At 37.6% G+C, this 14,493-nt stretch overlaps 1 protein-coding gene across 3 annotated transcripts in view; it reads right to left on the bottom strand.

Annotated features, from left to right (window-relative positions):
- The window catches only part of stat6 (signal transducer and activator of transcription 6, interleukin-4 induced), a 45,844-nt gene that overhangs the window by 24,150 nt on the left and 7,201 nt on the right, over window positions 1–14,493 (bottom strand). For 2 of the 3 annotated variants that reach the window (XM_083569846.1, XM_083569848.1), the window contains exons 2-5: window positions 7,773–7,924; window positions 7,528–7,672; window positions 1,505–1,585; window positions 1,198–1,414 (exon numbers count right to left, since the gene is read on the bottom strand). In XM_083569846.1, the coding sequence (XP_083425972.1) occupies window positions 1,198–1,414; window positions 1,505–1,585; window positions 7,528–7,672; window positions 7,773–7,906 (577 nt within the window). In that variant the 5' untranslated portion in view covers window positions 7,907–7,924. The remainder of the gene's footprint in view (window positions 1–1,197; window positions 1,415–1,504; window positions 1,586–7,527; window positions 7,673–7,772; window positions 7,925–14,493) is intronic. The other variant, XM_083569847.1, reaches the window with a different exon arrangement.

Below are 14,493 nucleotides of genomic sequence, written 5' to 3'. Positions count from 1 at the left end.
GGGATATAATAGGATTCAAGAAAGTGAACAGAAGCATTTGAAAAAGGATAAATAGACTGAGCAACTTTGACATGGGCTAAATTGTGATGGCTAGATAAATGGGTCAGAGCATCTTTAACATGGGGTGTTTCCAGTATGTAGTGATTAGCACCCACCAATAGTGGTCCAAGAATGGACAACCAGTAAATTAACCAGCAACTAAGTCAAAGGTGCCTAAAGCTCATTATTATGCCAAAAAATGCTGGCTATGATGGAAAGCTGTAAGAATACAAAGTGCATGCTTACAGTGTAAAAATTTGTGTCCATGTTTCCCCCGATCACAGTGGGAACATGAGTATCAGAACTGGACCATGGAAGAAGCGGGCCTTGTCTTGCAAATCATGTTTTATTTTACATTATTTGGACTGCTGAGTGAATATATGTCGCTGACATCTTTCTGTCTCCTGATAAAGGAGAATTGTTGTTTGATAAATAAGGTTTATTTCAGCATGCTGGAATATCTCTCTGGAAAATGAGCTATGAGATTATAAGTACTTGTTTGTATTATTAATAAAACTTAAAATTTTTTGAATGCAGGATAAAGTTAAGTGCCATGTTGCAAATAACCATTCGAAGAGAATTTTCTTTTTAATTGGAATTGCAAACTTTCTGGAATGAAGCACATTTTTAAATTTGAGGCCACTTCCCTCTGACTGTGCTGAACCGAAAGGCAAGTTGTAACACGCTGAGCCACTCGTTTGTCACAATGTTTATGCAAGTATAAACAAATGATCATTTTGAACATGACAGGAAGATACTTAATGAAAAACTTTCATGCAAATCAAGGAGCAAAGTATTCAAGCTTAAAATTAATGTTACTTTACGTCAACCGACTCTGCACAAGTTTAAACTATTAACAAAATAAGATTAAATGTATTTGCTGGAAATAACATTATCAACATTAGATCCATTTTGGTCAAAAATTGTGGTTTATGATGGTTTTGTTGATGAGCTGCATGTCAGTAATATGTATATCTAGGAGCTAATTGTACCATGTTTGTTCAGTGGTTCACTGCTAACAAAAAAAACAAAAAAAACGGTAACAGACTTATATAGTTTATGCAAAGCAAATTAAAAGACAAACCAGTCTATAAAGCAGACGGGATGAAATTTTGACTAATGACAGAACTATTCACAGCTTTATATCATATCACATACCCTGCATGGGCTCAGATTCTTGCTTCTCCCAGTTGAGCTCTTCCTGTAGTTGGTGAATTTGCTGACGACAGGCCTGAATCTCCAAAACCTTTAGCACCAGGTTGTCCACATCATGGCTGCTGACTTCTCTTGGGCGTTGTGGTGTACCATTCACTGGTGCAGGCATTTGTGGAAAGATCTGCACAGGCGGCGACGTGGCAGATATGTGTTGAAATGTCTGCAGTTTAACAAATGCACATCTGATCTAAGCTTTAGTGGGAACCATATGTGGTTTCAGTCTGGGCAGGGAGAAAGAGGATTGGCCTACCTGTCGAAGCAAGTGCCTCTCTTTCCTTAGAATATCTCTGACTGTCCTCACCAGTCCCAAAGGCTGTGACTGAAAGATGCCCTGAAAAGTGGTTCAGCAGGTTAGGCTACAAATTCTCGTACGAATTATAATGGCATTTAATAATACAGTAGTTAAGAGGTGGTTTCCAACATTTTTTAGACTACTTTTGTAACACGCCAACAGATGGCAGCAAAAGCTGCATGCACAGTCACAGGGAGCACCGACCTTCATAAGTCAGTTTGTCAAAAAGACAATGTCCTGTGTACATCGGGAGCTGTGCAACTGGTCCTATTCTGACAACGCGAGTTTCTCGCCATGATCTCACTTCCACACCCACCCTACTCATCAGATTTGGCTCCTGCTGAGTTCGCTTCTTCCTGTAGATGAAGATCCAGCTCAAAGGTTCCCATTTTTACACCATTACGGAGATCCAGCGTGAATAGCAGAAGGTACTTGACACGATTCGAAAAGAAGACTTCCAAGACACATTCCAGAACTGGCAGGAATGCTGGGAGTCCTGTATTGCTGTGAAAGAGGATTCTTTCTAATTAAATAGTGTGTAAGCCTAGATAAATAAAGTACTTTGTTGTAAATAGAGCTAGTCTCAAGATTTTTATACCACCTTGTATACACCGATTATCTGTAAAATTAAATACACAAAGTCTAAAGGCATTGCTGAGGCAAGACATTAACAGCAAATGCTTTAAGTCCTGTAATGGACTTCCATAAATTGGATTTACAAATGCTTAATTAGATTGCCATTTGTAGAATTTGGAGGCCAAATTTGGAAGTCAGCACTTCCATCCATGTTTGTCAAACCATTCCCCCACAATTATTACCACTTTCCCACTGAAAGAGGCTACTGGCATTAGGGAATGCGGCAGAGGTGTACATGGTCTGCAACAACGTTTAGGTAGGTGTTATATGTCAAAGTAACATCCACATGAATGCCAGGACCAAAGTTTTCCTAACAGAACACTGTCCAGAACAATGAGCCTCTGCCTCAGTGTTAATCACTTCAGCTTTTAATGGTTTTAATGTAAGCTTAGCAAGCATCACAAAATCAGAAGGTCTGAAATGTATACAGAATCATGACACATTTCAGGAAAACTACTTATAAATCCACTTATAAAAACCTATATAGCCTTTTTATCGTTTTGGCTGAATAAAATAAAAAAAAAAAACTAAAAAATATGACTCAAACAGCTTCTGTATTAATGATTAATGCCCTGGCTATATGATGGCTATATGATGTCTATATGGCTCCTTTTTCTGAAATTTTTGAATGTATAAAGTCTAATGGATGTTTTTTTTTCTTTAGTGTTGTAACACATTTGTTGTGGTTTGTATATTTTGTTTTATATTGTGCTTCGTTCAAAATAAAACTTTCTTCCGGCTTCTCCCATTAGGGGTCGCCACAGCGGATCATCCGTATTCATGATCCGCATGTTCGATTTGGCACGTTTTTACGCTGGGGTGCTTCTTTCAAAATAAAGAAATTAAAATGAAATAAAATAAAACATTAGAGAGCTTTGTGATAGTTCCTAATATAAATGTATCATTGTAATTTCAGTTCAATTTAAATTAATACAGTTTATAGTAGACAAAGAAATAAATAAAATTTTGCATAAATGATTCAAAAAGAGGTAGTCACATTTGTGGAACAATACAACAACAACAAGCTATTATTTTACTCTGGTATCTATAAAATATCACAATTTATCATTTACCCTCACTCTTTCTGTGGTTACAATCAATATACCCTAATTTCCGGACTATTAAGCGCACCAAATATAAGCCGCACCCAATGAATTTTACAAAGATTTTTAATTTTGAACATAAATACGCCGCACCTGTCTATATGCTGCAGGAGCCTACATTGAAACAAATGAACTTTACACAGGCTTTAACGAAAGACAGTGCCTGTTACACGGCTTGTATCTAAACAGTAGCCTACCAAGAAAGTCATTGTTCACTGTCTTCCTCCTTCCTTTCACAACAATTTCACAACAAAGTTTATCCTTTGGCATCGTCGTGTGTTTAAAAATCACCATCGGTGAAGTTTTTCTCCCGATGCCGTGCAGCTCAGAACACAGGTGAAGTGCGTTTTTTCATGCCTGGTTGTTTTCAGCGTGACGAATGATTCACATTTCCTGTAGACAGTCCGAGTGAGCGGCAGGTCAAACGTCAGAGGAACCTCATCCATATTTATGATGTGGTGCGCCCCGATTCAGTGGGAGCGCGATTCAATATAGAGTTTACATTTACATTTGCGGCATTTAGCAGACGCCCTTATCCAGAGGGACGTACAAAAGTGCTTTGAGTCTCTAGCAATGAATAAATCTACACTGTTATACAAGATTACAAACTTAATATAAATATAACTCTTGAATTCGAGTTTCATTGGTTCACTTTAACTGGTTCGGGCAATTTCATTTGTCTAATGTTATGGGGTTCAGTTTTTTGGCTTGAAGCTTGTGAACCCGGGAAAAAAACAAGAAAAATCCATAATCAGCCGCTTCATTGTTTAAGGCGCGGGGTTTAAAGCGTCGGAAAAAAGTAGCGGCTTATTTATACGGAAAATACGGTATTTAATAAACTTTTTCCATTAACTAAATTTTATTTAATCAAATTAATTTGAGGCAATTTAATTAATTACTCAATTTAATCAATATAATAAAAAGTGTATTGCATTCATTTGATTTATTCTATTTTATTTTTATATAAAATTTGTTTTGAAAAGGTAAACTGTGTAAATGTTGATTATATATATATATATATATATATATATATATATATATATATATATATATATATATATATATATATATATATAAATTCTGTATATAAAATATATAGAGAATTTTTTATGCCTATTTTTTGTTTATTATTTATGATATAATAATTATTATCTTGCAATAAACTTTATACTTTTGATATACTGTTATACTTTTTATACTTTATATTTATAAAAAAAAATTATATTCTATTTTTATTTACATATTTAAATGTTGGACAGTAACTAACATTTCACTACGTCATACTCTGTATAAATGTGTATGTGAAAATAAATCTTGATTCGATATATATTTGGTCCAAATAGTACAGCTAAACCCAAGACAAAAAAAAAAGAACCAGTGAAGAGTCAGGAACCGGGGATAAGTGAACCTCCAAAGTATGTACAGTGGTCCCCGGAACTCGTAATGCGAGTTCTGAAAATCTGCAAATTTTGGACGCACCCCCCGCAGACCCTATGGTACCTTACTGAATTCATCTAGACATTATGTCACTTTAATAAAATAATGTGTTTAAAAAAAACGAATTTGTTACTGAAAACATATTTTATTGCTAACACTCCTGACCATTCGATTCCGCTGCGTATTCATGTGAATTTCAAGATAATCCACAACTTGCTGTTAGCTAGGTTCCAAATGAGAACTGGTGAATTTTCCGAGCCCCGAGTTCCGAACCACAAAATATCAGGAGTTGACTGTACTACGCACACTCACTATTAAAAAAGTCCAACATTGCCATCGCCTAAAGCCAAGGAAAATTTAATGGTTTTAGATTACGATCGTTTGCTTTTTCAGAAAGAACAAATTAACTCTGAGGCATGAAGGAGCTTTGGTCCAAATAGTTCAACTGAACCCAAAACAACAAAAGGAACCAGTGAAGATTCAGGCAACAGAAATCAGTGAATCTCCAAAGTATGTACTATATCTACCTTTTCCAACATTGCTATTGCCTAAAAGCTAAGGAAAATATCCTATTTTAAGATTAGAATAAAAGAAATTGCTGGTCATCAATCATTTTAAGGAGTCCGTTTAGGTCTAAAGATAAATCTTGATCCAACTGGCATTTTCTGATCAAACAAATATCCTAAACAGGCCAAAAATTCTAACAAAATGTATGCAAACTGTTGACCGCCAAAAAAAATAAAAGTATCTGTAAATAAAAACTGAAACGAAATTGTCTCTCACATGTCCAATCTAAGCAAATAGCATTTAAAAAATTACTTTGACCGAACAAATAAAAAATGAACAAATGTTAAAATGTATTATAATTAAATATTCTCCCTTAGCAATAATTACACCGTTATACAGTCTTGGCATCTGGACAGTTAATTTTTTCCCCAAACATTCAGTTAAAAAAACGTTGTTATGCCTCTTGTCAAACTCGCAAAAGTGTTTTTAATTAGTTGGAAGTTTTTTTCTGACCTTGTGATCAAGTTCATCCCAGAGCAGATCAATAGATTTATGTGTAGTGACTTGGGACAGTTTGCTCTGTATATAATGCTTACGGAGATTGGATGTAAGCAAAAAAGAACTCAGAACAACATCTAAAAAAACTGCAGGCCTCACTTGCCTCAGTTAAGAACAGTGTTCATGATTCATGAAAAATGGCATTCATGCTTAAAAAAAAACCCTACTGTGGCTTATTCAAAACAATTCTTTAAAGAAGAGTCGGACAAAATTAATGAAATCATCTTTTAAAAACTGTATTTTGCATTTACTCTGGCTATATTTGTGTAATATTACAAGTTGCTTGATGATCTGAATCATTTAAGTGTTACAAATGCGCAAAAAACCCAAACTTTTGGCCTCATCTGTAAACTCAAATTCTACTTAGCTGTATGGTGACCAGTTTTTAACATACCGTAATTTCTGGACTATAAAGCGCACCATTATATAAGCCGCACCCAATGAATTTGACAAAGATTTATATTTTTAACATAAATAAGCCGCACCTGTCTATAAGCCACAGGTGTCTACACTGAAACTAATGAACTTTACACAGGCTTTAACGAAAGACACTAAATGCACTATGTTGCGCTTCTATTAGGAGCATAGCGGTATTTTGGGAAAAGCATATGACTGCATTCTTCCCGTATTACTGCGTGTGTGCGCGTGTGAGACTGAGAATTATGTCCTTATTATTTTCTGATGCTCATTTCTAAGTTTCTTTGACTAACCCATAACACTGCTGCCAAGAAAAATAAAAAAGCAGGAGTTTTGGAAACCTGTCTGTGCTTATATGATTTCTGTTGCAACTGGAGTTTTAGCGAGCTCCTCCCTTCACCCAGACTCAACTCATTACAACGGCTTATATCTAAACAGTAGCCGACCAAGTAAGTAATTGTTCACTGTCTTCCTCCTTCCTTTCACAACTACAGTGGTACCTTACCTACGAGGGCATTAATGTACGAGTTTTCCGTGGTACGAGCGGTCAGATTGTGACGAAAATTAAGATAAGCAAAGAAGAAAAAGTGAAAAATGTAAAGTTTTGGGATATGTAGTGTACAGGAGTGATAGTAAAAAACTAGTTTTTCCCCCGCCTCCGCTTATCGCCTCCACCCCCCTCCACACACACACACACACACACACACACACACACACACACACACACACACACACACCCCACCGGCGTTTTCGTTAGCTCAAGTCGTTTCAACTCCAAGGAAAATACACTAAATAAAACCTTATTATATCTTTACATACTCTTTATATTATGTTTTTATACAAGATTTGTTATTTAGAAATGTATTTTCCAATTTAATAACATGAAACATAAAAACGGGGTGTCATTTTGAGGGTTGGAACGGATTAATGCCATTTTAAGTATTTTCAGTATGAAAAACTGATTTGATGTGCGAGCTCGTCCACGGAACGAATTAAACTCGTAGGTCAAGGTACCACTGTATTTCTCTGGGGAGTTTATCTTTTGTCATCGTCGTGCACCACCGGTGGAAGTTTTTCTCCTGAAGCCCTGCACCTCAGAACACAGGTGAAGTGCATTTTTTCGTTCAAAATCTATCGCTGAACTCCTACAAATCACACCATGGCACCACCTATAACGGTTTAATTTCAAATGATGTTCAAATGATTTTAATTTCTTAAATTCTTTTTAGTTCAAGACAAATAAATAAACAAATGTTGCCTCAGTAGTTTATGAAAATCACCCCAGAATTATGTTCAAAACTGAAATATCAATATGGCAAGTACCATGTTCCTGCAGATGTGCTGAAGTTTGACTTTCTCCAACACATTGGGATTCTGAAATGCCACTTCCTGCAGAAGCTCCATCATTCGCTCCAGCAGCTGGAGAGCCTGTTTTTCCTGCTCTAGGTTGTCCACGTCAAAGTCCTCCCTAAGACCAAGCACACACACACACATGGGATTATCTTTCTGTAATTCACTCTGTGAACACATTTTTTATGAATTGCTTGAGTGAGAAAATAAAGCTATACCATCTCTGCTCCTCAATCCAGCTGGCCAGGTAGTGCCTGATATCTATGGGAAAAGTATCTGTGGGGTATAGGTCCACTAGGGTCTCATTGGTAAAATAAGGAAGCTTCTGGGAAATCTGCGTCCACTGCGCCATAGTGAGGCGAAGCTGCAGCTGTCACAAAAAAATACAACCTTGTTAGGGTTATAGAGCTGTATTAGAAGATTTTTTTTACCCCTTCCCGATTTTTCAATGCTCAGAAATGTCTTCTTCCAGTAAACATACAGTACATCATGATATTGACATCATGGCATTATGAAAAATTGCATTATGTTCACACACCTAATTCAACTGTTAATTGTGTACTACACGGTCTGGTGTAATATAAGAACTGTGCTGTGCTCTCTGTAAGAAAAAACTCACTAGAAGATTTTGATAGTTTTAAAAGAAAACCATTCTGATTGGACCTCCACTGAGTTGCAGAAGCATGTCTACACAAGTTACCTTCCATCAAGTCTTTATGATCCATGATATGTACCTGACTTTTCCAGCCATATGTGATTCTTCCCCAAACTGTTACTACAAAGTTGGAGACAGACTATTGTATACAGTAGGTTGTCTTTGGATTTGATAGAATTCAGTTGTCCCTTTACTTGAATTAAGAGACCCAAACTTGTTCCAGCATGACAGCGGACCTAGGCACAATTTGCGCTATATTGGAAAAGCCTTTAGTGGAAGATCTTCAGCAGCCTGCAAGAGAGCTACGACCTCAACCCTATCGAACATCTTTGGAATGAATTGAAACTCTGACTGCAGCCCAGGTCTCCTCACCCACTGTGCCATTGTGTCTCAGAATGAGCACAAATCTCCATATCCATACTCCAAATACTTTTTTTCCAGAGGATGCAGAAGAGGATGTTTAAAAGGTACATATGAGTCTTAGGTTTCTCAGGTGTCTACAAATCCTGTTTTGTTTTGTTTTGTGAATCTTCACAATAACACAGCTACACTATTATATCCAATAAGTCTCATAATATATATATATATATATATATATATATATATATATATATATATATATATATATATATACATAAACATATATATATATATATATATATATATATATATATATATATATATATATATATATATATATATATATATATATATATATATATAAAAACATATACAGTGAGGAAAATAAGTATTTGAACACCCTGCTATTTTGCAAGTTCTCCCACTTAGAAATCATGGAGGGGTCTGAAATTGTCATCGTAGGTGCATGTCCACTGTGAGAGACATAATCTAAAAAAAAAAAATCCAGAAATCACAATATATGATTTTTTAACTGTTTATTTGTATGATACAGCTGCAAATAAGTATTTGAACACCTGAGAAAGTCAATGTTAATATTTGGTACAGTAGCCTTTGTTTGCAATTACAGAGGTCAAAGGTTTCCTGTAGTTTTTTACCAGGTTTGCACACACTACAGGAGGGATTTTGGCCCACTCCTCCACACAGATCTTCTCTAGATCAGTCAGGTTTCAGGCCTGTCGCTAAGAAACACGGAGTTTAAGCTCCCTCCAAAGATTCTCTATTGGGTTTAGGTCTGGAGACTGGCTAGGCCACGCCAGAACCTTGATATGCTTCTTACAGAGCCACTCGTTGGTTATCCTGGCTGTGTGCTTCGGGTCATTGTCATGTTGGAAGACCCAGCCTCGACCCATCTTCAATGCTCTAACTGAGGGAAGGAGGTTGTTCCCCAATATCTCGCAATACATGGCCCCGGTCATCCTCTCCTTAATACAGTGCAGTCGCCCTGTCCCATGTGCAGAAAACACCCCCAAAGCATGATGCTACCACCCCCATGCTTCACAGTAGGGATGGTGTTCTTGGGATGGTACTCATCATTCTTCTTCCTCCAAACACGTTTAGTGGAATTATGACCCAAAAGTTCTATTTTGGTCTCATCTGACCACATGAATTTCTCCCATGACCCCTCTGGATCATCCAAATGGTCATTGGCAAACTTAAGACGTGCCTGGACATGTGCTGGTTTAAGCAGGGGAACCTTCCGTGCCATGCATGATTTCAAACCATGACGTCTTAGTGTATTACCAACAGTAACCTTGGAAACGGTGGTCCCAGCTCTTTTCAGGTCATTGACCAGCTCCTCCCGTGTAGTTCTTGGCTGATTTCTCACCTTCCTTAGGATCATTGAGACCCCACGATGTGAGATCTTGCATTGAGCCCCAGTCCGAGGGCGATTGACAGTCATGTTTAGCTTCTTCCATTTTCTAATGATTGCTCCAACAGTGGACCTTTTTTCACCAAGCTGCTTGGCAATTTCCCCGTACCCCTTAACAGCCTTGTGGAGGTGTACAATTTTGTCTCTAGTGTCTTTGGAGAGCTCTTTGGTCTTGGCCATGTTAGTAGTTGGATTCTTACTGATTGTATGGGGTGGACAGGTGTCTATATGCAGCTAACGACCTCAAACAGGTGCATCTAATTTAGAATAATAAATGTAGTGGAGGTGGACATTTTAAAGGCAGACTAACAGGTCTTTGAGGGTCAGAATTCTAGCTGATAGACAGGTGTTCAAATACTTATTTGCAGCTGTATCATACAAATAAATAGTTTAAAAATCATATATTGTGATTTCTGGATTTTTTTTTTTAGATTATGTCTCTCACAGTGGACATGCACCTACGATGACAATTTCAGACCCCTCCATGATTTCTAAGTGGGAGAACTTGCAAAATAGCAGGGTGTTCAAATACTTATTTTCCTCACTGTATATATATATATATATATATATATATATATATATATATATATATATATATATATATATATATATATATATATAAAACATATATATATATATATATATATATATATATATATATATATATATATATATATAAAATTTAAACGAAAAAAGCATTTTGTATAACTAAACTTATGTTTTACTGCTGCGCCAACACTCAAATCAAATACTAATATCCGCCATGATGCACACCCCCGGCAATTAACCCGCTGGGTCGACAAATGCACCGCCATTTTTTGTGCCATTTTTTCCTCATAACACCAAAACATACTTACATTTCTTACATCATTTGAATCTGTAAAGGGTCTACTTTTATTTGTATACTCATAATAACAAAAAAAACGCACGCTTTGCCGTCTCTGTCTCTTTGTCATCTCTCTTTACAGACAGATAAATAAAACAACCTGAATTTTAATGAATACTTGCCTCACACACATAAATATATGCATAGAAAGCTTGAAATGTCTACTTTTAATAAACCAATTCACAAATATACTCTGATTGTGTAATCCGTATGAAAGTTAGAAGAGTTTCTCCACTATCACCTCATTAATGGAAAGATAACAAAAGTTTCCTTTCAGGAACTTGAGCTGCTTTGAAAACGTTGTTCACGCTTATGAGCTTTGCGTTGTTTGCCTGGGAGTGAAGCATGCTCAATCGGCTCTCGAGAGAGAGACAACTGTCCGCGCTGTAGCCGTATGGCTATCCAAGGTGATCCCCCACATTCGCTATACAGGAATATAGCAGGGTTTAGGGATTGCGGCTATGGGGAGATGCCCAGGGTTGAACAGACGCCCAAGGGCCATAGGCGACACTCTAAGCCCGAATCCAAGAGGTCGGCCAACCTGAGGATGGTCCTCTCCGCGAACAAACGGGCAGTGGTGCAGCAGCCCTGACATTCAGAGTGCCCTGTTTCAGGAGAGGTGGTTTACACGGTTCCCGTGTCTCCTGGACACCACCAGGAGGCCAGACTGTTAGCTCTCCCACAGAGCGCAGTCTCCCTCCACCAGGTGGCTCCTTCCGTCCCCACTGGAGATGGAGGAGACCCTGGCCAGCTTGGGAAGCTGTACTGATCTCCCTAGCTGTACTGAAAGGGTCAAAAGCCAGCCTCAAGAGGCCAGGCTGTTAAATCTGCCACAAGAGATGCTTCAGAGTGCAGCCTCCCTACCGTGGGTGTTGAAGATTAGCAATATGGGGTCCTCCCGTCTGGCCTAGCACTCTCACCCCGCACCTTTACCAAGTGCATGAATGCAGCTCTAGCCCCACTAAGGCTTCAGGGCATTCGCATTCTTAACTATATCGACGATTGGTTGGTATTAGCTTGATCAGAGCTTCAGAGTGGCCACATGAAGGAATTGGGGTTAAGACCAAAAGCAAAGAAAAGTGTGCTTTCTCCAGTACAGAGAACTACCTTCTTGGGCGTAGGGTGGAAAGCACCCCCTTGTGACACGTTTTCTACGCAGCACCCGGAAGCTGAGGCCTGGGACACGACCCAGAGTGCCTGTGTGGGACTTGGCCGTTGAGCTGCCGGCTCTATCTAAGATCCCCTTCGAGCCCTTGGCCGAGATGGCCCTTAGGTATTTGTCGGTTAAGACAGCTTGCCTGTCTCTCCTGGAGTTTTCCTCTGGCATGGACAGTGCTATTCTTTCCCCCAGAACAGGGTATGTGCCTAAGGTGCCTGCGGCTCCCTCACGACATGTTGTTTTGCAGGCATTCTGCCCTCCTCCATTCCTAGCCCCTAACCAGGAAAAGCTAAATCAATGCAAGCACTGGACACAAACCTCCACAGGATGAGTGCGTGGAGGACATCGGAGCAGCTGTTCGTCTGCTATGGCCGTCACATTAAAGGTTTCCTTTCCGGCTAATAAGCAGACGCTCAGTAGATGGATTGTGAATGCCATTTGTCGGTGTTATGGGTATTCTGGTCTTCCCACTCCTTTTGGAGTTAAAGCTCATTCCACCAGGGGTATCTACGGCCTGGTCTGCTGGAGTGTCACTCCAGGACATCTGTAACGCTGCGGGGTCGTCCACCCCGCTGACCTTCGTCAGGTTCTACGACCTTGACATCAGAGCCACTCCTAAGGAAACGAGAACTGCGTCAACAGGCCATACTCCCTGCATCCCTGAAGCGCTTACCTTCTCCTTTTGTAGAAGCTAATGTCGCTCCCATCGTGCTCCTATTTTGTAGCTTCCTAGTTTGCGTGACGTCGCCCACCAATGACGTCATGACTGCCTAGTGGCCAGATTTTACACGTAATTTAGAGCGTGAACAACGTGAGGCATTCCCAAACGTAACCTAGTGACGTTTCATTTGGTGTCCTGATGATTTACGTAAAACACGACAATTACTTTAAAACATTTACAAGAATATTTTGTCTTCATGCTATATTTAGATTATGGTTTCACTAATAATAAACATACATTTGCATTAAGCATCCATATTTGTGACCATGTTGATTAGAGTATTATGAACTTTAAAAGTATTATTTTAAGGTACATTTAAACCAGATAAAAAAAAAAAAAAGTGATTATGTTGCGTTTCACTAGTGATGACAATTGTGCGATTTATCGTGATTCAATATTTTAATCGATTAACAGCCCTGGTATATAAACATGATGATTGGAAGTAAAAAAAAACGTGACAGTGTGGAGATAGTTGCATTAATCAACCCATATATAATAAAGGGACTAATATGTGTCAAAGCAACCCAGTTGCCAGGATAATCTGAAATGAATAAAGAGCCATTTCCAGTTTTCCTATTTCCACATTGAAAAAACATACCAAACGCATCCTACGCAATAACAGACAGTTAATCTATCTCATGTACTGTTCCTTTGGGTTACTTAAGCCGTATTACCTTACCAAAAAAAAAAAAACACATTGGCAGAAAACTGCATCTGACTATATTAGGAGTTTTAAAGAGGAAATGAAAAAGAAATGTCAAATTTCACCTGAAAATGTCCGTAAAAAAAAATTATAAAACCTGTATTATTTATTAGTTTATTTGCACAAATATAAACAATATACAATATACAAGAATACAATCCAAATATTGTGCAGGGAGAGGCAAAAAACCTGAAGGGCTTTTTTAAAGCCTCCACCTAAACAAGAAAATAATAATAATATACTTCAAAAACTATATAGAGTACACAAAGTTCATAAAAAATCAATAAACAAAAGCATAATTACAAAGCAGCAATAAAATAATTCTTTATACATCTTTTATAACTTTTTAAAGAAGAAAATCTTTCTACTAAAATGAGATAAATTATTCCATAATTTAATACCCCTAAATCGTATAGAGTATTGACCTCTACAAGTAAGAATTTTTGGGAAATTAAAATCTGCACATTGACGTCATTATCTGACTGCAAAGCTTACATGTCTGTCTCTAAAATTCTATACAGCAAGTAAAAAGAGTAACCTTGTTTTATCTTTTATTACAATTCTATTAAGTACACATGACAGATTTGTTGTACTTTTGTATTGAGGGAAGTGGTAGCTCAGCGATTAAGAAAAAGAGAGAGAGAGAGAGAGAATTAGATTATCCCATCCCTACAAGCTCCCACTGCTGGGCTCTTGACCAAGGCCCTTAACCCTTAACGGCTTTGGATAAGGTGTCTAACAAATGCTATAAAAGTAAAAATGTATTGTGCAAACAGGTGCAAAGTTCAAAGTACATTTGTATAATATAGCCATATAGACATTATGTCTACACACACCCTTTAAGAAAGCTTTTTGTGAACCAAAATTAAAAAATTCAACAAAAATTTATACATTTTAAGATAAATCTTGTTCAAAGTTTTTCACTCTCAAAAGTCATTTAGGAATCATTAAGGAATTAAAAATTTATAAAATATAAAGTAAGAATAACCTTGTCATACATCTGTGAGTATAACCTTTTATAAT

Source organism: Silurus aristotelis, assembly GCF_946808225.1.
Source record: "Silurus aristotelis genome assembly, chromosome: 19".
Classification (NCBI taxonomy): domain Eukaryota; kingdom Metazoa; phylum Chordata; class Actinopteri; order Siluriformes; family Siluridae; genus Silurus; species Silurus aristotelis.
This window is presented reverse-complemented; position numbering and strand designations above follow the sequence as displayed.